Consider the following 24,757-nt stretch of genomic DNA (forward strand, 5'->3'; position numbering starts at 1 on the left):
GTAATCAAAACACTAACACATGAGCTCATAGATAATGGATGACTCAGTCCAATTAGGACAGAGACCAGTAAGACGGACAATTAGGTGTATTAAATCCGTGGTATATTCACACATATATATATATATATATATATATATATATATATACCTAAAGGTATTATACTGGGGACCACTATAGTTACAGAAAACAGACATACGATATATGTTCATTCAGGCCCTCAGGAGGGACAGTGCGCAGCCTGAACGTCCACTCTGCCTCTGCCTTTGTAACAGTCTCTTATCATGGTCCCCACCTCTTGAAGACCTGTTGACCACTTCAATACCCTGGAACTTAATACCCCCCACATTGCCAGCGTGTTCGGTGGAGACATGGCGTGCGATAGGAGTATCCGAACCATTGCGGATATCGTTGAGGTGCTCACCTATCCTCCGCCTGAACTCCCGTACCGTCTTGCCCACATATCGCAGACCGCACATGCATGTGGCTAGATAGATGACCCCGCTGGTCCTGCAATTTATGAAGGATAGAATTGTGAATTGTCTCTGTGTCACTGTGCTGGTAAAGTGATGCCCCAGTTGGATCGCCTCACAGGCGACGCAGCCACTACAGCGAAAGGTCCCCCTAGGTTGCCGATCAAGCCACGTTACTGGCTGTGGGGTTTGCAAAAACCTGTGAACCAGCCTATCCTTCAAATTTCGGCCACGGCGGAATGTGATAGTGGGAGTGGTCCCCACCAGATGTCCCACATCTGGGTCTGATCTCAAAATACCCCAGAACTGAGTGAGAACATCTCGCACACTTTTGTGTGCTTCATCAAACATGGCAATGATACGGATTTGCTTTGACTCATCCTCTCTGGCCTGTGGTTTTAGTAGTGCATCCCAGTTAACCACCAACGAATGTTGATATGCACTTTTAAGGACCTGTCGTGGGTATCCCCTCTTTTCAAAATGACCTTGGAGGTACCTTGCTGCCACCTGATAGAGTAACCTCAAATTTCTGAGTAACCCCAAATATTGCCCTTTTGGTATACCTTTTTTCAAGGCCTGAAGATGGCAGCTGTCCCATTGGAGGAGGCTGTTTGTGGCCGTCGTTTTACGAAAAAGACGTGTGCAGAGATTCCCCTCCATATCTCTGAATATTGTGAGGTCCAGAAATGTAATCTGATTTTTCTGAATCTCAGACGTAAAAAACAGACCCCGGTCATTTTTATTTAGGTAGGTGGCAAAGTTCTTAAAGTCACCCTCACTCCCTGACCCGAGGATCAACACGTCATCGATATAACGTAGCCACAACCCTATGTATCGGGTCCATTCATTTGTTTCCTCCTCAAAGACAACCTCCCGTTCCCACTAGCCTAGGTAGAGGTTGGCAAAGGTTGGTGCACAAGGGCTCCCCATTGCCACTCCCGTGAGCTGGTGGTATAGTCGGCGGTCAAACAGGAACACATTATGTTCCAAAATGAACTACAGCAGTTGTAGTACAAATTCGCCATGTCGCCACAGATATGTACCTTGCTCCTGTAAGAAGGTCCCCACAGCCCCACACCCTTTTGTATGGGGTATGGAGCTGTAGTGCGCCTCCACATCTAGGCTAGCGAGTAAGGTCTGATCATCAATCTGAATACCTTCCAATTTATTGATCACATCCGTTGTGTCCCTCATATATGATGAAAGGGCCAATACAAACGGTCGCAAGATCTTGTCCACGTATATGCTAATGCCCTCCGTGAGACTACCAATTCCTGAAACTATAGGTCTCCCTTTCAAGGGAGTAATCCCTTTATGGATTTTGGGGAGGCCATAGAAAACAAGGAACCACCGGGTGTTTAGGGAGCAGAAAATAAATTCTGCTTGATTGACAAGATTCTCCACCAGAGCTGACATAAGAACATTCCTCAGCTCACTCCTAAACTTATCAATAGGGTTGATTTCCAACACTTTATAGCAACTACTATCATTCAGAATGTTGACGCACATAGCCCTGTACTATTCCCATCCCATGATTGTGATGTCCCCCCCCTTATCAGATGGCTTCATCACAATAGATGGATCATGTTCAAGGGATAACAGGGCATCCAGATCAGAACGAGAGAGATTGGAATTCCCAGTTCTGCATCCCTCTAGAGTGCTTAACTGATCAATGGTGACTTTAAGGAAAATGTCCATAGGCGTATTGTCACTTATGGGTGGATTTTTGGTAGATTGGGATTAAAGGTTAGTGAAAGGCCCTTCACCAGGGTGCCTCTAACCCTCTTCCAGCAATCTTGCTAGAATACGTACATCCTGCAACTCATCTGGGTTAATTCCAATACCCACACACTGTACTTTGTCATGTGTGGTGAAAAAAAAATTCCACTTCAACTTTCTTAAAAAGAGAGTCAAATCCTTGACCCACTTGATGAGGTACGAAACGAAAGATAAACGGGACGGGACGAAAGATAAACCTTTTTTCAGGACCCGTATCTCAAGTGCATTGAGGGGTCTATCAGATAGATTTATAATTTGCATGTCATCAGAGGGTATTGTCTCGCATGACATTATACCCCCCATCCCTGACCAACAGGACCCCATGTTATGGCTTGGCCCTATTGATTCTTTCTGTCCCTGAGTGCGCATGTTGTCGGTGGTACCCATGTTGGCGTGATATTCTACCTCTCCCACCTCTGCCTCTATATCTTCCCCTAGATGTAGAGAATATGGGGAAAGTTCATTAAATGAGGGTCACCTATTCAAAGGTGGTTACTCCCCTCCCCCCTGGCAATGTTTAGTCCTAGACTTAGTAACCTTGTACTTGAGGATATAGCACATGGTAACCTGTGATTTGAGCACGCCACAGTAGTTCTTTCACAGGTGCTACCATCGTATAAGGGTTACCACTGTTTATCCAGCATCTATATATATGTTGTGTCACTAGCTGATGCTGTAGTTGCTCCGCACCTCTTGTACAGCCACATGTACTGGTGGGATCTTAACGCATCTCATGAACATCTAGTGTCAACATATAGTATATAATTTTTGTTTGTTTGTTTGTAGATATAGGGATCCACACACCTCTCCCTAGTTTCAGTGTATATCAAATAAACTATTTAAGTTTTATTTTAATCACAACGTTTCTTCTAGCTGTGACTCTGTTGTATATATATATATATATGTTAAGTTCTTTGATGCACCGACTTCTATAAAGACTTTCTGTATAATAAGCATACATGCATATAGAAAAATATAAAGATAAAATATATATATATATATATATATATATATATATATATATATATATATATATATATATAGTGGGGGTTTTAATTCCGTAGAAAAATATAAAGATAAAATAAATATATATATATATATATATATATATATATATATATATAGTGGGGGTTTTAATTCCGTCACTGTGCACACATACACGCGTGTCAGTTCACTCTTCACCACAGGCAGTGTTTATTTCAGAAAACAGCAGTAAACATGTCCAAACTTTAGCTTTAGGCTTTCTTCAGCCCGCAAATAGTACATAACATAAAGTCCCACATTTTGTGTTCAGTCCAAATCAGAAACAACAATACGATCTCACCACTCTCTGGTGTCTTTCAGAGACCAAATCCTCCCTCTCAGCTTGTTCAGCTTTCAGTTAGCCTGTGCAGACTTGTGATCTCCTCAGCTGAGATTCCCACATCCTTTTTAACCACACAGTAGGAAAACCCTGGATGGAGTACGGGAGTGACCTGTCCCACCCAAGCTCTCTGGTCACTCCTAAAACCCGGACCCAAAATCCACTTTAACCACCTCCGGACCGCCTAACGCAGATGTGCGGTCCGGAGGTGGCAGCGCTGCGCACAGTCACGCATATACGCGTCATCTCGCGAGACGCGAGATGACGCGAATATGCGCGCGCGCATGCGCAGTTCGCGCCGGCATTTCGCACAGCAGTATTTCGTCAGCAACCTGCCAGCCAATGATCGTGGCTGGCAGGTTGCTGATTTTTAAAAAATCCAATCAAAGTGCCAGATATCAGATCATATTAGTAAATATGATCTGATATATGGCTGCCTGCTCCTCTGCTGGTTCTTTTCGTCGGTTGGATCCAGCAGAGGAGCAGGCTTCACAGTGAGTACACCAAACACTACACTTTAGCCCCTGATCACCCCCCTGAACCCCAATTAACCCTTTGATCACCCCTTTGATCACCCCTGTCAATCACAAGTGAAAAGAAAAAAGTGATCAGTGCAAACTGTCACTTTTTTTTTTCACTGTTATTGACCGTTAGATTTTAGGTATAGTTTAGGTCCCTTGGTTAGGTAGTTAGCAATCAGTTAGCGCCCAGCCCACCGCACCGCAGTCTGTTATTCGCTGATTAGCGTATCGCTAATCAGCATTTGTACTTTTATAGTATCTGGAAGTGATCAAAACTGATCACGGTCAGATCTATAATAGTACTAGTGTCACTTTAGTTCGCCCTCCACCCAAAACGCAGTGTTTGCCCGATCAGGCCTGATCGGTCGCCCACACGTGCGTTCGCCCACACCCGCCCCACCGCAGTGACAAAAAAATTTTTTTTTTTGATCACTGCACATTCACTTTACACGCACTGCGGCGATAAAAAAATCAGTTTTGATATTTTTTATCAACCGCAGCGGCCTCCGGTACTTCGCTAGCCTCCCCTTTGTAAGACAGGCTTGCTTTTTTTTTCTTGGGTAGTCTCAGGGAATACCCCTAAATTTAGTTGCCCACATGTCTAACAGGGGGTATTCTTCTGAAGAGGCCTACAGGCTTCTGACCCAGTCGGATGAGGAGTGGGAACCCTCATCTGATGAATCCAGCGGGTCAGAATACGAACCTGTAGAAAGCAGTGGCTCTCTGACCCAAAGTTCGGACGAGGAGGCTGAGGTCCCTGATACCACCAGGCGTACCCGGCCCCGTGTCGCTAGACCGCAGGTTGCGCAGGATCCGCTTCAAGAGCAGCAGAGTGGGGCTGGTGCTGTCGGATTACGTGGTGAGGCATACACCAGCAGCCCAGCCCTCCCTGGACCTAGTACCAGCACTGCCGTACAACCTGGTGAAGTAGCGAGCACCAGAAGGGCAGTTGAAGCTGCCGTGCAGTAGTTACTACGTGCAGTAGTAACCCCGTCGCAGCCACCGCAAAGACGTGCCCGTAGAGCCCCTAGAATCCCAGAGGTGCTGGCAAACCCTGATTGGCAGTCCCCAACTTCAGCCGCACCTGTAGTTTTCCCTTTCACTGCCCAGTCTGGAGTTCGGGTTGAGACAGCTCAGATCGGTTCGGCCCTGGGATTTTTTGAGCTGTTCTTGACTGCGGAGCTTTTAGACATAGTTGTGGCCGAAACAAACAGGTATGCCACACAATTTATCACCGCTAACCCGGGAAGCTTTTATGCCCAGCCTTTCCGGTGGAAACCAGTCCAAGTTTCCGAACTTAAAACTTTTCTGGGCCTCCTCCTGAACATGGGCCTGACAAAAAAGCATGAATTGCGGTCATATTGGTCCACGAACCCGATTCATCACATGCCCATGTTCTCTGCTGCCATGTCCAGGGCACATTTTGAGGTCATCCTGCGGTTCCTGCACTTTAGTGACAACACCGCCTCCCGTCCCAGGGGCCACCCTGCTTTTGACCGGCTCCACAAAATTCGGCCCCTCATAGACCATTTCAACCAGAAATTTGCAGATATTTATACCCCAGAGCAAAACATCTGCATAGACAAGTCCCTGATACATTTTACCGGGCGCCTTGGCTTCAAACAATACATCCCAAGCAAGCGCGCCCGGTATGGGGTCAAATTGTATAAGCTCTGTGAAAGGGCCACAGGCTATACCCACAAATTTCGTGTCTATGAGGGAAAAGATCAGACCCTGGAGCCGGTCGGTTGCCCTGACTACCTGGGGAGCAGTGGGAAGACAGTTTGGGACTTGGTGTCACCCTTATTCGGCAAGGGGTACCATCTTTATGTGGACAATTTTTACACAAGTGTGGCCCTCTTTAGGCATTTGTTTCTAGAACGGATTGGCGCCTGTGGTACCGCGCGAACTAGTCGCGCGGGCTTCCCCCAACGGCTCGTTAGCACCCGTCTTGCAAGGGGGCAGAGGGCCGCACTGTGTAACGAAGAACTGCTCGCGGTGAAATGGAGAGACAAGCGTGACGTTTACATGCTCTCCTCCATTCACGCAGACACGACAATACAAATTGAGCGAGCAACCCGTGTCATTGAAAAGCCCCTCTCAGTCCACGACTATAACCTCCACATGGGAGGGGTGGACTTCAATGACCAGATGTTGTCTCCGTATTTAGTTTCCCGACGCACCAGACGCTGGTATAAGAAGGTGTCTGTATATTTAATTCAATTGGCTCTGTACAATAGTTTTGTTCTCTACAGTAAGGCTGGGAGAACTGGATCCTTCCTCAAATTTCAGGAAGAGATCATCGAGAACCTCCTGTATCCAGGAGGTTCCGTGGCCCCAACCACCAGTGTAGTTAGCCGTCTACACGAGCGACATTTCCCCAATGTCGTTCCTGGCACCTCAACCCAACAGTCACCCCGAAAAAGATGTCGTGTCTGTAGCAGGAGTGGAATAAGGCGTGACACCCGCTATTTCTGTCCTGACTGTCCGGACCACCCTGCCCTATGCTTTAGAGAGTGTTTCCGGAAGTACCATTCACAGGTACACTATTAGCATAGGGATCATCTCACCAGGACAGGCACACAGGGCTATTAGGGCCCATTCACTCACTGCTGCTGCAAACGTCTCCTTTCACATGGGACAAAGTGCATAACGCACTTCGCCACATCTTTGGGCGATTTGCGCTTTGCACATTGACCCATGGGGAAGGAGAGGTTTGTTCTATAAAGGTAAAAAAAAACAAAAAAAAAAAACACACCAGTAAGCAAGCACGTTAATGTTCAGTTAAAAAAGTTAAAGTTTATATGTTCTGTTGCAAAGTTAATAAAATGATTGCGTTGCGGCCTGGTTTTTTCTTTTTTTTTTTTTTTTTTTTCTTTTATTACCTTCCAGGTGGACCAACCGATCGACCAGCTGCAGCACCGATGTGCATTCTGACAGAAGCATTGCGCTGCTGTCAGATTACACGCAAGTCGGTGTATGCGGCGCTGCAAGACGGGATTTTCTCCTCTGCAGTGACAGATACGTTTGCCAAGGCATACGAGCTGAGGAGGAGGCGGCGTTCCTATGCTTTGGCAAACACTTTGTATATATATATAAAAAAAAAAATATATCTTCAACACGGTCAAATGCCAACTTTGTATAAAAAAATGGGAAAAGTTGTCTTTTGCCAAGATATTTCTCTCACCCAGCATGGGTATATGTAAAATGACACCCCAAAACACATTCCCCAACTTCTCCTGAGTACGGCGATACCAGATGTGTCACACTTTTTTGATGCCAAGGTGGGCAAAGGGGCACATATTCCAAAGTGCACCTTTCGGATTTCACCGGTAATTTTTTACAGATTTTGATTGCAAAGTACTTCTCACACATATGGGCCCCTAAATTGCCAGGGCAGTATAACTACGCCACAAGTGACCCCATTTTGGAAAGAAGACACCCCAAGGTATTCCGTGAGGGGCATGGCGAGTTCCTAGAATTTTTAATTTTTTGTCGCAAGTTAGTGGAATATGAGACTTTGTAAGGAAAAAAGAGAAAAAAAAAAATCATCATTTTCCGCTAACTTGTGACAAAAAATAAAAAAATTCTAGGAACTCGCCATGCCCCTCACGGAATACCTTGGGGTGTCTTCTTTCCAAAATGGGGTCACTTGTGGCGTAGTTATACTGCCCTGGCAATTTAGGGGCCCAAATGTGTGAGAAGTACCTTGCAATCAAAATGTGTAAAAAATGGCCTGCAAAATCTGAAAGGTGCACTTTGGAATATGTGCCCCTTTGCCCACCTTGGCAGCAAAAAAGTGTGACACATCTGGTATCGCCGTACTCAGGAGAAGTTGGGGAATGTGTTTTGGGGTGTCATTTTACATATACCCATGCTGGGTGAGAGAAATATCTTGGCAAAAGACAACTTTTCCCATTTTTTTATACAAAGTTGGCATTTGACCAAGATATTTTTCTCACCCAGCATGGGTATATGTAAAATGACACCCCAAAACACATTCCCCAACTTCTCCTGAGTACGGCGATACCAGATGTGTCACACTTTTTTGCTGCCAAGGTGGGCAAAGGGGCACATATTCCAAAGTGCACCTTTTGGATTTCACCGGTCATTTTTTACACATTTTGATTGCAAAGTTCTTCTCACACATTTGGGCCCCTAAATTGCCAGGGCAGTATAACTACCCCACAAGTGACCCCATTTTGGAAAGAAGACACCCCAAGGTATTCTGTGAGGGGCATGGTGAGTTCCTAGAATTTTTTATTTTTTGTCGCAAGTTAGTGGAATATGAGACTTTGTAAGAAAAAAATAAAAATAAAAAATCATCATCATTTTCCGCTAACTTGTGACAAAAAATAAAAAGTTCTATGAACTCACTATGCCCATCAGCGAATACCTTAGGGTGTCTACTTTCCGAAATGGGGTCATTTGTGGGGGTTTTCTACTGTTTGGGCATTGTAGAACCTAAGGAATCATGACAGGTGCTCAGAAAGTCAGAGCTGTTTCAAAAAGCGGAAATTCACATTTTTGTACCATAGTTTGTAAATGCTATAACTTTTACCCAAACCATTTTTTTTTTTGCCCAAACATTTTTTTGTTATCAAAGACATGTAGAACAATAAATTTGGCGAAAAATTTATATATGGATGTCGTTTTTTTTTCAAAATTTTACAGCTGAAAGTGAAAAATGTCATTTTTTTTCAAAAAAATCGTTACATTTTGATTAATAACAAAAAAAGTAAAAATGCCAGCAGCAATGAAATACCACCAAATGAAAGCTCTATTAGTGAGAAGAAAAGGAGGTAAAATTCATTTGTATGGTAAGTTGCATGACCGAGCGATAAACGGTGAAAGTAGTGTAGTGCCGAAGTGTAAAAAGTGCTCTGGTCATGAAGGGGGTTTCACCTAGCGGGGCTGAAGTGGTTAATGAAAACCTCCCAGCAACCTAATGTTACTGGTATACTTACTTCCGGGAATTATATCACTGAGGCATACATTCTCAGTGAGACGTACTGACCATCTACGATTCTTCCCTCTGGGCTACTACATGCCCTCCCCCTCTGCCTAAAGCCGAGGGGCTGGGCACCTGTTACCATCAAACAATGTACCCTTGATAAAGCATCGGCATTCCCATGCAACTTCCCGGGCCTGCGTTCTATATAAAAATTGAAATCCTGTAACGTCAGAAACCATCTCATTACTCTGGCATTACTCCCCTTTTTCTCAGACATCCACTTTAGTGGTGCATGATCTGAAACTAATCTGAACCTCCTACCCAGTAGATAATATCTAAGGGAGTCCAGTGCCCACTTTATCGCCAAACATTCTTTTTCCACAATAGAATAATTTTTTTCGCAGGGGGTAAGTTTTCGGCTCAGATATAACACCGGGTGTTCTTCCCCCCTAACCTCTTGGGACATCACAGCGCGTAGACCTACCTCTGAGGCATCTGTCTGCACTATGAACTCCTTACTAAAATCTGGGGCCACTAATACTGGCTGCTGGCATAACCGTAGCTTAAGCTCGTTAAATGCCTGTTCTGCTTCCGGGGTCCATCTAGCCATGACTGACTTTGTCCCTTTTGTAAGCTCCGTTAGCGGGGCAGCTATTGTAGCAAAATTCAGTACAAATCGTCTGTAATAGCCCACTATTCCCAAGAAAGCTTTTATCAGTTTTTTTGTAAGTGGACGTGGCCAGGTTTGAATTGCTTCCACTTTGTTAATCTGGGGTTTAATCAGACCTCTCCCTACTACATACCCGAGATATCTGGCCTCTTCCATACCCATGGCACATTTTTTGGGGTTTATGGTAAATCCGGCTGTTCTTAGGGAATCTAGTATGGCTTGAACTTTACCCAGGTGACTCTCCCAATCTGGGCTAAAGATGACGATATCGTCCAGGTATGCAGCTGCATACTTTTTGTGAGGGCCTAAGATCCTGTCCATAGCCCTTTGGAACGTAGCTGGGGCACCTTGTAAACCGAATGGCATCCTTACATATTGGTAACACCCTTCAGGTGTGGAAAAGGCAGTCTTTTCTTTAGCATCCTTTGATAGAGGGATCTGCCAATACCCTTTTGTTAGGTCTAACGTAGTAATATACCGCGCTGACCTAACCTCTCAACGAGTTTGTCTACTCTTGGCATAGGGTAGGCGTCGAAGTCCGAAGCTTCATTGAGTTTTCTGTAATCATTACAGAACCGCCATTCCCCAGTCGGTTTTGGTACCAAAACTATTGGACTGGACCACCCACTCCGGGACTCCTCAATCACTCCTAGCTCTAACATCCTTTTGATCTCTTGTGATATTACTTCCTTACGAGCCTCAGGGATTCTATAGGGTTTTATGTTTACTCGAACATGTGGTTTTGTTCGAATCTCATGCTCAATACAATTAGTGAGACCTGGCAAATCTGAGAACAAATCTCTATTCTGTTGTAGCAGTTCCTTACATTGCTGCTTTGGGAATTTGGAGAGGGTCTCCGCAATTGTGACATCCTGACTGTTACTTTTAGCCTCTACCACCAAACAGGTCATTTCCAGGGAGTTTCGATCTTTCCACGGTTTTAACAAGTTCACATGATACAACTGGATGGGTTTTCTTTTCCCAGGCTGATGAACTTTGTAGTTAACTTCCCCAACTTTCTCAACCACCTCATAAGGCCCCTGCCACTTAGCTAGGAATTTGCTTTCCACCGTGGGTACCAAAACTAACACTCGGTCCCCTGGACTGAACTGCCTAACCTTGGCTGCCCTGTTATACACTCGAGCTTGGTTACCTTGAGCCCTCACTAGATGTTCTTTTACTATGGGCATGACCTTAGATATCCTCTCTTGCATTTGTGAAATGTGTTCCACTACACTTTTATATGGGGTAGTCTCATTTTCCCAGGTTTCCTTTGCCACATCTAGTAACCCCCGAGGGTGCCGAGCATATAACAATTCAAAAGGTGAAAACCCCGTGGAGGTTTGAGGAACCTCTCTAATAGAGAACAGTAAGTATGGTAGCAGACAGTCCCAATCACGACGATCCTTCTCTACCACCTTTTTTAACATACTCTTAAGTGTTTTATTAAAACGTTCTACTAGACCGTCTGTCTGCGGATGATATACTGATGTTCGCAGTTGTTTAATTTTTAACATCCGACATAACTCTTTCATGACTTTAGACATGAACGGTGTTCCCTGATCAGTTAATATCTCTTTTGGTATACCAGTTCTGGCAAACATCTGGAACAACTCTTTTGCAATGTTTTTTGATGAGGTATTTCTTAAAGGGACTGCTTCCGGGTATCTGGTGGCATAATCTACTACCACCAAAATATACTGATGACCTCTAGCTGACTTTACTAGGGGTCCTACGAGGTCCATTGCAATCCGTTCAAACGGAACTTCAATGATTGGCAGAGGGACCAAAGGACTTTTGAAATGAAGGATAGGGGCTGATACCTGGCAAGTGGGACACGACTGGCAATAGTCAGCTATTTCCTTATAACACCCCGGCCAATAAAATTGCTGCAGAATGCGTTCTTGGGTTTTAGCTGCCCCCAAGTGCCCCCCTAAAACATGCGAGTGGGCCATCCTTAATACCACTTGTCAATAAGGACTGGGTACTAGCAGTTGTTCCACTACTTCATCCCCCCTTTTGGTCACTCTATACAACATATCATTGTTTATGGCGAAGTGGGGAAACTGATTATCAGCCCCTGGACTTTGGGCAACCCCATTCAGAACTGATACATTCTCCCGGGCACCTTTCAAGGTAAGATCTCTGAGCTGTGCCTCTCCAAAATTGTCCCGAGACACTTCAAGATCCAGGACATCGGTCTCAGGGGTTAATTCCTCATCCTCCTCACCTAACATCACCGCTAATGGAGACCCTGATATAGTCCCAGGATACTCCAACACCTCTCCCACCATATCACAGCTAGAATGCTCAGTACTTGACAGTTTCGTCGGGACCTTAGCGTTAGCCCACAGGTCCCAGAACAGCGGGAAGTCTCTTCCCAGTATCATCGGGTGCAGTAAGTCCTTCACAACTCCCACCTCATGCAGTACCGTACCACACATAGTGTTTATGGACACCTGAGCGACAGGATACTCCCGTGTGTCTCCATGGATGCACAACACTCCCACATGCCTTTCAGGATTTAATACATGAGGCACCATGGATGTCATCAAAGTGACCAAACTGCTGGAGTCCAAGAGGGCAGTCACTATAACACTGTTCACGGTCACTTGGCACACCTGGGGTCCTTCCTGGGCTTGGGTAACTGCACTGCACACAGGATGTGCAAAAAGAGAATAAGGTTGGCCGACACCGCACTCCATGGGCTCAGCAGACAAAGGGCAGTGAGCTGCTATATGTCCAGGAGCCTGACATCTCCAACAGATAATGGGGCCGGTCTGGACTCGGGTTCCAGTCTCCAACTTTTCCTTAAGCTGGGTTTTCCAGTTGGGCCTGGATTGTAGTCCCTTCTTGGGGAACCCAGTCCCGTTCTTGGTGCAGCGATATGGCCGACTCAATCCCCCCCTTATTTTCCAGGGAGTCCTCCACGCTGACATACCTTTCTACGAGGCCCACCAATTCGTCCGCAGTCTGGGGGTTTCCCTGGGCAACCCAACATTGTATGGGTTTTGGCAGCGTATGAAGGAACCGGTCCATCACCACTTTTTCCACCATTTGAGCTGGGGAGGATGATTCTGGTTGTAACCATTTTTGTACCAGGTGGAACAGATCAAACATTTGGGACCTGGGAGGCTTATCTTGGCAAAACTCCCAGCTGTGAACACGCTGCGCTCGGACTGCATCAGTCACCCCCTGCCGAGCAAGAATTTCTGCTTTTAGCTTGCTGTATTCTTTCGCATCTTGCAAGGTTAAATCATAATATGCTTTCTGAGGTTCTCCTGTTAAATATGGCGCCAACACTTCTGCCCACTGCTCGGGTGGGAGACTTTCCCTTTCTGCCACCCTTTCAAATACGGACAGGTACGCCTCAACGTCGTCCTCAGGTGTCATTTTTTGCAAAGTTTCCCTCACATTCTTTCGGGCTTTAACACTGCCATTTTGACTGGGAAGGCTCACCCCCTCCTGAGATTTGACGGCCTCAGTCAATACAGACATCTGTCGTATCAGTAGCTGATTTGTCTCCTGCTGGGCTTGCATAGCCTCCATATGGGCTCTCTGCTGTTGAGCAGTAGCCTGTTGCTGTAGCAAGTTAGCCTGCACCAATTGCTTTACTAAATCCTCCATGGTTGGACGTTCAGACTGTAATTTCGCTGCAGTTTTTACCCAGGACATGTACAACTGCTGGTGGCTGCGATTTCTAGGAGCGTTTTGCCCGCATCCGACACCAATTGTGGGGGTTTTAATTCCGTCACTGTGCACACATACACGCGTGTCAGTTCACTCTTCACCACAGGCAGTGTTTATTTCAGAAAACAGCAGTAAACATGTCCAAACTTTAGCTTTAGGCTTTCTTCAGCCCGCAAATAGTACATAACATAAAGTCCCACATTTTGTGTTCAGTCCAAATCAGAAACAACAATACGATCTCACCACTCTCTGGTGTCTTTCAGAGACCAAATCCTCCCTCTCAGCTTGTTCAGCTTTCAGTTAGCCTGTGCAGACTTGTGATCTCCTCAGCTGAGATTCCCACATACTTTTTAACCACACAGTAGGAAAACCCTGGATGGAGTATGGGAGTGACCTGTCCCACCCAAGCTCTCTGGTCACTCCTAAAACCCGGACCCAAAATCCACTTTAATGAAAACCTCCCAGCAACCTAATGTTACTGGTATACTTACTTCCAGGAATTATATCACTGAGGCATTCATTCTCAGTGAGACGTACTGACCATCCACGATTCTTCCCTCTGGGCTACTACAATATATATATATAAAGTATACATAAAATATATAGATATGAGTTTATGGGGTCGTCTAAAAGATAGTATTTCAGCCTCAGACAAAGATTTTTTGCATATATGTATATCCGTGAGTATTGATTCTCAAGGTACAGATATATGTTTAATGGCATCAGCGTATCAGGGATGGGTATTATAATCATACTTACGGCTAAACGGAAGGGAGAGGGGATCTAGTCATTAAAATATTCAAGAGACTCATTGAGTCCAAAAGGGGAAAGTGTATTTAGAACATACATCCAGTGCATCTCTTTCCGGCACAGTTATTGATAGGATGATGGGATATGTTCTAAAGCTGAAGCTCTTAGAGAAGACGGATCCCTGTCATGTTTATCAAAATAACCTCCGGCGCCTCACGTCACAAAAGGTCCAAAATCTTTATCCAAACTATATGCCAATTGTAGTTTCTCAAAACCGGAAGCTATGTCACTTCCGGTGAGAGTCATCCGAATGATATTCCAATCTAGGTTGTTTTTATGTTATTTTTACGTTTGTATGTATAATTTTTATGTATGTAACATATTTCTTATGCCTACTACCCGCACTTCCGGTGCGCTCCACGGTGGAACTCAAACTGGATCAGCTATCCCAGAGACTTTGGAACTAGAAATGTCTCACATTATTTTATATTACTTTAAACATCCAAAAATACTTTACAGGCTCAACAGTAGTATTCACTTATACATCTATTTCTATTTCTTCTGTTTTTAGCGGCACTCCCGATGCGTTCCACATTGGAATGCAAATCGGAAGTGACGGAATGCGAACCGGAAGTGATGCCACACATGTCCTTTTGGAGCTCTATTTAGCTTTAAATACTACACACTATACTGTATTCCTTATGCTCCTGATGAAGGGATATACTAAACCCTGAAACGCATTGAGCCACTCCTTACCCTTACCCTGTGTTGGAATAAAGGATTTTTGACAAGAGGTACCACGTTTGGGCTGCCGTCAATCCTAAGACCTTTGCAAAGAGACCCGGGCGCAGGAGGAAGTGCAGTGGGTGTCTTGAGCTTTATCCCACCCTGCTCCTCCTGGGTGAAGTGAGTCACTTACATTGCCTTTGATTTTATGGTTTTCTATTTTATATACGGTAAACTTACATCTATTTTGTATTTTTAACTTTATATTTATTATCATTATCACTTCCTCTGAACTTTTCCAGTTCACGGACTATCAATAAGCTGTTTCTACATAGAGGTATCCTTTTGGCGCCATTGAAAGGGCTTCACATTGTTTTGGACCCCTAGTGGATCCTTCCTTCTTTTTTTCATTTCAATAATTTACAAACCCACAGAGGATCTTCTGGGGGGGGGGGGTGTTATACCCTTGGCAGCCTCAATACCTCCTTGTAACGCATACAAAAAAAATCAGTGACTAAAACACTTAAGATCACCAAGCCATTCTGATACTGGTCCATCTTTGGAGCCCTGCCAGTTACTCTCGGAGCCTCTTTTGAGCCTGCGGTTAACGCTCTTTTTTTCTCTCCTCTCCCCGTCGTAAGCTTAAACAGGCTGCCTAGACCTGCACCTGATTTATCATAGGAGCTTAGGCTGGATGATAAATCGGGCATAGGCATTAAAACTTTTCTGGGACTCCGTACCAGCTATTGGTTGGATTACTACAGATTTTAAAAACCGAATTGTACCACAATTTTGGCACATGATGGCGAATCTTAGGCACTGATCGTTCCATGCAAAGCTTCACATACTTTCAGCTTAGCCCCATCCCTTTATGCACATGTTGGATTTGCCAAATTGCGCCACTTTTAAACAGATTTTTTATGAATATACATTAGTAAATATGGGCTATATTGTGGCATTATCCTATGGGTAGCTTCATACTTTTTTTTAAAAAAAGCCATGTTTTTTTTCTGGCAGTTTTTCATGCAGTCTTTTAAGCCAAAGACAGAAGTGGATTCAAAAGGAATGGGAAATATAAAGGACGGACTTATACTTCTTCTTCCCGCTAGATCTACTTCTGACTGTGGCTCAAAACACTGTGGCCAAAGAAAAACTGTGTTGGAAACCACCCTTAGGCCTTCTCCACATGATTCAGATTAGGCCTTATTCCCACATCTATATCAGTGATGATATCAGTGACAAAATGGTCAGTGCTTCATCCGGGAAGATATGCATGAAAGATCTGTGTTTGGTCCATGCCAGGCTTGTTGCCCTCCGTGTGACATCTGTATTCCACAGACAAAACTCATTGGGGATCAAATTTTATGCAATTTTTTGGTGTTGAAAAGTCTCAAATCTTGTTGTACTTGCCACTTTGCAACAAAATGTATGACTTTTTATCTATTTTATCACCCTCACCACTCTTCCAAAAACTGAGCTGAAGGAGGTGGGTCATTGTCCAACATATTTATCAACGTGTGCCAGAAAACTGATGTATATTATACCAGAAATCTACTCCAGCTGTTCTGGAGCAACATACTTACCAACATTTTAGCTGGTAAAATTGGGCTATCTAAGCACCACCCTAAGGCTTCATGCACACAACCGTTGTGTGCACCCGTGGCCGTTGTTCCGTTTTCCGTGATTGTCTGCGGATCCATTGACTTTCAATGGGTCCGTTGAAAACTCTGAAAATGCACCGTTTGTCATCCGCCTCTGTGATCCGTGACCTGTCCTATTTTTTTGACGGACAACGGTTCACGGACCCATTCAAGTCAATGGGTCCATGAAAAAACACGGATGCACACAAGATTGGCATCCGTGTCCGTGATCCGTGGCCGTAGGTTACTTTCATACAGACGGATCCGAAGATCCGTCTGCATAAAAGCATTTTCAGAGCTGAGTTTTCACTTCGTGAAAACTCAGATCCGACAGTATATTTTAACACAGAGGCGTTCCCATAGTGATGGGGACGCTTCTAGTTAGAATATACTACGAACTGTGTACATAACTGCCCCCTGCTGCCTGGCAGCACCCGATCTCTTACAGGGGGCTGTGAGCCATACAATTAACCCCTCAGGTGCCGCACCTGAATGGGTTAATTGTGCGTATCATAGCCCCCTGTAAGAGATCCGGGCCTCCCTCCCCAGTTTCAATTTCATTGGTGGCCCCCCCGGCCCCCCCCTCCCTCCCTCCCTCTATTGTATTTATAACATTGGTGGCCAGTGTGCGCCCCCCCCCCCCAGCCCCCACTCCCTCCCTCTATTGTATTTATTACATTGGTGGCCAGTGTGCGGGCCCCCCTCCCTCCCTCTATTGTATTTATAACATTGGTGGCCAGTGTGCGGCCCCCCTCCCTCCCTCTATTGTATTTATATCATTGGTGGCACAGTGTGCGGCCTCCCCTCTCTAGTAAGTGACAGGTCTGTGCAGCGCATTGCTTAATGATCTGTCACTTACCAGTAGGAGGAGCTCTCGGCCGGTCACAGACAGCGCAGCAGCCAGCAGGTAAGTATGATGCTTCTAATATTGCTAAGTAACCATGGCAACCAGGACTGCAGTAGCGTCCTGGTTGCCATGGTTGCCGATCGGAGCCCCAGCGATTAAACTGGGACTCCGATCGGAACTCCGCTGCCACCAATGATCAGGTGGGGGGAGAGGGGAGGCCGCACACTGTGCCACCAATGATATAAATACAATAGAGGGAGGGGGGCCACACACTGGCCACCAATGTTATAAATACAATAGAGGGAGGGGGAGCCCGCACACTGGCCACCAATGTTATAAATACAATAGAGGGAGGGAGGGGGGCCGAGGGGGGCCGCACACTGTGCCACCAATGATATTCAAACTGGGGAGGGAGGGGGTCTTCCCCCTGCTGCCTGGCAGCCCCTGATCTCTTACAGGGGGATATGATACGCACAATTAACCCCTTCAGGTGTGGCACCTGAGGGGTTAATTGTGCTGATCACAGCCCCCTGTAAGAGATCGGGTGCTGTCATGTACACAGTTTGTAGTATATTCTAACTAGAAGCGTCCCCATCACCATGAGAACGCCTCTGTGTTAGAATATACTGTCGGATATGAGTTTTCACAATGTAGCTCAAATCCGATGGTATATTCTAACAAAGAGGCGTTCCCATGGTGATGGGGACGCTTCAAGTTAAAATATACCATCGGATTGGAGAAAACTCTGATCCGATGGTATAAAAGGGACTCCTGACTTTACATTGAAAGTCAATGGGGACGGATCCATTTGCAATTGCACCATATTGTGTCAACGTCAAACGGATCCGTCCCCATTGACTTGCATTGTAATTCAGGACGGATCCGTTTGGCTCCGCACGGCCAGGCGGACACCAAAACGACTTTTTTTTCATGTCTGTGGATCCTCCAAAAATCAAGGAAGACCCACGGATGAAAAAACGGTCACGGACCAACGGAACCCCGTTTTGCGGACCGTGAAAAAATACTGTTGTGTGCATGAGGCCTAACCCTGTATTTTTATGGATTGCAACAGTGGCCTCATTGTTAGTTGGTTGTGTGACACACAGTTTTGTTGCAGTTCTGTATGCAGTTGTTTTGAGTGAGTTAAAATGGAATGAGAAATGTAAGGATTTCTCTCCTTCCTGCTGTAACCATTTTGGCTTGGCTAAAAAAAAACTGCAACAAAATACTGTATGCTGTTTTTTTGTACTTTTGCATTTTCAATGCTTTTGGTTTTGTTTAGTTTTTTTGCACTTTTTTTTTTTTAGTTTCTTTTGCTATAAAAATGCCAGCACCAGATGTTAGCAGAAGGTCCACGGAAAATGTGAAAAACAGGACTCACAAGGGGTAATTTTGGTACTGGCGTCTTTGTTGCTGATTTTGGTACTGATTTGTATCCTTCTGCCTCAACTACAAAATGCAGCATGCTGAGGATCTGTCGCTTTTTTCTGGCATTTTTATTATAGGATAAAAAGCCAGAAAAAACACAGTTCACACAGACATTTAGAGAAGTAGGCCACAGGAAAAAAAAAAGCAGATGCTCCAAAAACTGCATGAGCATTGTTTTTTTTACTGGAAAAAAAATTACAGTGCAAAAGTATAAAATTGGATATGAAGTCATCTTTAGACCTCCTGTATATGACCATGTCAGTTTTGGGTTCCGCCAAATGCCCACTGTTTAAAGCTTTAAAACAGACAAGAATAGGACAGGTTTTATAATGTGTGGCTCAAACACACAGATGAAAATCTGTGACAAGAAATCTGCAGCTACCCAGTCATGTGTGAAGCCCCCCCCCCCCCCCCCACACACATTTTTGTTTTCAGGTTTTTTTTGCAGTAAAATGCTAGATGTTGGCTGAAGACCACAGCACACACAAGGTTTTGTTTTGTTTTTTGCTATTGATGTCTCTGTTAAACATGTAGCATTTTTTTGGTTTCAGTTTTTTTTTTTTAAATGTGCCACATTGAAGCTTAAGGCATTTTTTTTTGTTGTTTAGAAAAAAAAACACCAATGATAAAATGCCATAAAACCACATGAAGTGAAAATACCAGAGCAAAACTGTGTGTAGGGTGCCTCAGAGTGACACTGGATGGGAAAACAAGTTGCCTACGTTTTCACAAAATTGCATTTAAGCCACCAGTCCGACACTAAAGTTGAAATCTGTTGCACTACACAAGCCTGATTGGGCCTTATACTCAACAACTCATATGAACAATTGTAAATACAAAATAGCTGAACCATGCCATTAACAATTTCCTTACCTAGATACATTCATGTCAGTTTGAGGTCGCTGAGTCTTATCCACAGCCAATTTAGTGAAGATCCCTATGAGAACCATTAAGGCTGCCAAACCACAAATGATGTACACGATCATGTTAGTCTTGTCTTTGTTGGGGTCATCACCCGAGTCATGCCCTCGGGCAGGTGGCTTCCCAGTGTTTGCCCAGTTTGGAGTGTCATAGTTGGAGCACATGCTTTGGTCCAATCTACCATGCTTGAACTGACAACAGAAACGGTATCCACAGGTTCCACAGCAGTACAAATAACTGCTGGCATTACAGTTAAACGGTGGGTCCCACTGACCCATCACATCATAGTAGCCTCTGCACCTGTCAGCCTCTGCCAGGGTCTCTGTAGGGAGTGGAGGTTTAGGGGTTCCTGGCACCGGATCTTCAATAAGACCTGCTTTTGTGTTTGGGGTCCTTGCTCGCACCCAGCAGGGATGAAGGAACAGCAAACATATTCCAAGGCACACAAGGCACTCCATCATAAGACACTTTCTGTATGGTTCCTTTTGCTATCAATAGAGATTTGTCCGTGATTCGTTTGCAGAAGGCAGTTTAGTTGTCTGTCAGAAGTGGTCAGGATAGCAAAGCATGAACAAGGACAGGTCTCTCTTCAAAGAATAATAACTAAGATTTTAGTAAAGGGTGCTTGAAGTATATTTTTATGCCTACCTCAATAAGGCTTGGATCTCCTTTTGGTTACCTTGTCCTGTTTTTTTTTGTTTTTTTTTATTCCAGGCTCACTAAGATTCTGTTAGTGAGTTCTGTCTGTACTGTGAGGGAGGAAAATGTTCATAAATGTGAGCTTTAATTATCCAACCATGCGCAAAGAGGAGCCGGTGACACTGCTCCCTGGGTCGTGTCTGCCCCCTTGCTCTGCTGTGATGCTGGCTTCCAGCCAGTAACTAGCGTGGTGGGTGGCGGTGACAGCAAGGACAAATAAGACAAGGCTGATTAAGTGCAGTTCACAGGAAACAATACAGTGTATATCAGTGTAGTCTAAATGTCTATAAATGTTTGTATCCTCCTTCCACAGTCCTCTTTCATCATTTGAAACCAGCTGGATACAATCTGAGATAGCAAAAAAAGAGGATAGGAATAGTAGCGCAGGTGCGAGTTGTATTATTCAAGGTGGTTGTCCCCCTTCCCCCCCCCCAGCAGTCTGCTTTGAAGTTGTCTGAGAGCAGCGCTTATACCAACAGACAATCAATGTGAGGTTTTGAGCGTTGGTGTGTTTGATTTCCAGTGTGTGTTTGTGTTAAAGAGGACCTTTCACCACTCCTGACATGTCTGTTTTAGGGTCCATTCACACGTCCACAAAATGGGTCTGCATCTGTTCCGCAATTTTGCGGAACAGGTGCGGACCCATTCATTTTGAATGGGGCCGGAATGTGTTGTCCGCATCCGCATTTGCGAATCCACTCTTCCAGATCCGCACTTCCGTTCCGCTAAAAAATAGAACATGTCCTATTCATGTCCGCAATTGTGGACAAGAAAAGGCATTTTCTATGAGAGTGCCGACGATGTGAGATCCGCAAAACACATACGGACATGTGAATGGAACCTTAGTAGCTATTTGCATTCCCCATATAATAACAATTCTGGAGCATTTATTCTTATGCCTCTACGTTGTGCCATCCCTTTATTATTTCTTATAGAAGTTATGAATGAATTGCTATTAGCCTTCAGTAAGGGTACAGAGGGGAGGTAACCAGTTGGGGGGTGTACCTGCACGGTCTGAAAATGTCAGCACTGATTGGATAGAGTGAGTCTGTGTAGGTACACCCCCCCCCTTCCCAACTGACTACCTCCTCTCTGTACCCTTATTGAAGGCTAATAGCAATTCAATTATAACTTCTAGTAGAAATAATAAAGGAAATGGACAACATAGAGCAATAAGAATAGATGCTCCAGAGTTGTTATTACTAGTGATGTCCTGAACTATTCGAATAGTTCCCGGCGAACATAGCTTGTTCGCGTTCGCCGCTGCAGGCGAACATATGCGATGTTCGGTCCGCCCCCTATACATCATCATTGAGTAAACTTTGACCCTGTACCTCACAGTCAGCAGACACATTCCAGCCAATCAGCAGCAGACCCTCCCTCCCAGACCCTCCCACAGACAGCATCCATTTTAGATTCATTCGGAAGCTGCATTCACAGTGAGAGGAGGGACAGTGCTGCTGCTGATTCAATGGGGAAAGCGGTAGGGCATTGTTCTGTGTCCACAGACTCATCTGCTGTAAGGACAGTGTCCTGACAGCACTCCAAAAAGCCCTTTTCAGGGCTGGTACATCAGTGTGCTTTTTTTTTTTTATATATATTTTTATATATATATATATATATATATATATATTGCAGTTGCCTGGCTGCCCGTGTGTGAGAGGCTGCAGGCTCACTCACAGACAGCACATGCAAACCATTCATACAGGGTGTGACAGAAAATACCTTGCAGATAAAAAAAATTCTATTTAATATTTTTCTGGGACATAATCACATTTGCAAGCCTGTGTGTGTCAGGCCCACACAGACTGTATTGTGGCAACTGGCTAGTGACTAGGCCTCCACTCATACAGTTACTGTCATTCACTCAAGTACCTTGCAAATAAAAAACAAAATTATATAAAAAAAAAATCTGTAATATAATCGCATTTGCAAATTGCAAGCCTGTGTGTGTCAAGCCTACACAGACTGTATTATGGCCACTGGCTAGTGGCTAGGCCTCCACTCACACCGTTACAGGGCGTCATTCACTAAAATACCTTGCAGATAAAAAAAATTCTATTAAAAATGTTTCTGTGATATAATCACATTTGCAAATTGCAAGCCTGTGTGTGTCAGGCCCACATAGACTGTATTGTGGCCACTGGCTAGGCCTCCACTCATACTGTTACAGGGTGTCATTCACTCAAGTACCTTGCAAATAAAAAATTATATTAAAACATTTTCTGTGATATAATAACATTTGCAAATTGCAAACCCGTGCGTCAGGCCCGTACAGACTGTATTGTGGCTAGTGGCTAGGCCTCCACTCATACCATTACAGGGTGTCATTCACTCAAATACCTTGCAGATAAAAAAAATTCTATAAAAAAAAATTCTGTGATATAATCACATTTGCAAATTGCAAGCCCGTGTGTGTCAGGCCCACACAGACTGTATTGTGGCCACTGGCTAGGCCTCCACTCATACCATTACAGGGTGACATTCACTCAAATACCTTGCAGATAAAAAAAATTCTATTAAATTTTTTTCTGTGATATAATCACATTTGCAAATTGCAAGCCTGTGTGTGTCAGGCCCACACAGACTGTGTCGTGGCCACTGGCTAGTGGCTAGACCTCCACTCATACCGTTGCAGGGTGTCATTCACTCAAATACATTGCAGATAAAAAAATTCTATTAAAAAAATTTCTGTGATATAATCACATTTGCAAATTGCAAGCCCGTGTGTAAGGCCCACACAGACTGTATTATGGCCACTGGCTAGGCCTCCACTCATACCGTTGCAGGGTGTCATTCACTCAAATACCTTGCAGATAAAAAAATTCTATAAAAAAATGTTCTGTGATATAATCACATTTGCAAGCCCGTGTGTGTCATGCCCACACAGACTGTATTGTGGCCACTGGCTAGTGGCTAGGCCTATACTCATACCGTTACAGGGTGCCATTCACTCAAATACCTTGCAGATAAAAAAAACTATATTTAAAATGTTTCTGTGATATAATCACATTTGCAAGCCCGTGTGTGTCAGGCCCACACAGACTGTATTGTGGCCACTGGCTAGGCCTCCACTCATACCGTTACAGTTTGTCATTCACTCAAATACCTTGCAGATAAAAAAATAATTATATTTAAAATGTTTCTGTGTAATAATCACATTTGCAAACCCCTGTGTGTCAGGCCCACACAGACTGTATACTGGCTAGTGGCTAGGCCTCCACTCATACTGTTACAAGGTGTCATTCACTCAAATACCTTGCAAATAATAAAAATTATATTTAAAAATTTTCTGTGATATAATCACATTTGCAAGCCCGTGTGTGTCAGGCCCACACAGACTGTACTGTGCCCACTGCCCACCACTTATATAGGTTGTCACAGTACCTTGCACACATAGTACCACTTCACAGAAAAAAAAAAAATGACAGGCAGAGGCAGGCCACCCCGCAGGGGCCGTCGTGGTCGTGGTGCTGAGATTTTCACTGGCCCTGGAATAATGTTCAGAGGTCACGTACCCTGAACCCAAAAAATTTGGAGCGGAGAAAATAGTTGACTGGCTTACACAGGACACCCAATCTTCAACAGCTTCCGCTAAGAACCTTAACGCACCATCCTCCTCCAGCTCAGCTTTGGTCATCTGCTCTCAAGTTACCACTCTCCCGCCCGCCACCACCACCACTACTACCACAGCCACCACAGCCACTTCACTTGATCCCTCAGAGGAGTTATTTACACATCAGTTGGATTAAATTAGTGATGCGCAACCATTATTGCCAGGGGATGTAGATAACAGGGATATGTCTCAGTCAGGCAGCATTGCACACATGGACGTACAGTGTGATGATGATGATGTTGTACCCGCTGCTGCTTCCTTTGCTGAGGTGTCAGATACAAGTGAAGTGGTTGATGATGACGATGTGTCCGTGGATGCCACGTGGGTGCCTGCTCAAAAAGAAGAAGAAGAGGGGGAAAGTTCAGAAGGGGAGACAGAGAGAAGGAGGAGACGAGTTGGAAGCAGGGGGAGGTCGTCGCAAGGAGCTAATGGCACAGTCAGACAGCAAGTATCGGCACCCGGGGTCAGCCAGACAGCACCAATCAACTCATGCTGTTGCAACCGCCAGAATGCCGTCATTGCAAAGCTCAGCAGTGTGGCATCCAACACCCACCTCGGTACAACTGCTTTGCGAAGGCACATGATCGCACATCACAAACGCCTATGAGATCAACATATGATGACGAGTAGAAGCAGCAAACAAGCTCAAAGCCACCATCCTCCTCCTAGTCCAGCATCCAGC

At 44.7% G+C, this 24,757-nt stretch overlaps 1 protein-coding gene across 1 annotated transcript in view; it reads right to left on the minus strand.

Annotated features, from left to right (window-relative positions):
• The window catches only part of SHISA8 (shisa family member 8), a 953,154-nt gene extending 932,936 nt beyond the window's left edge, over positions 1 to 20,218 (minus strand). Inside the window, exon 1 of the mRNA XM_044302281.1 lies at positions 19,713 to 20,218. Coding sequence (XP_044158216.1) covers positions 19,713 to 20,218 — 506 coding nt within the window. The remainder of the gene's footprint in view (positions 1 to 19,712) is intronic.
• Between the last annotated feature and the right edge of the window lie 4,539 nt (positions 20,219 to 24,757).

Source organism: Bufo gargarizans, chromosome 7 (assembly GCF_014858855.1).
Source record: "Bufo gargarizans isolate SCDJY-AF-19 chromosome 7, ASM1485885v1, whole genome shotgun sequence".
Lineage (NCBI taxonomy): Eukaryota > Metazoa > Chordata > Amphibia > Anura > Bufonidae > Bufo > Bufo gargarizans.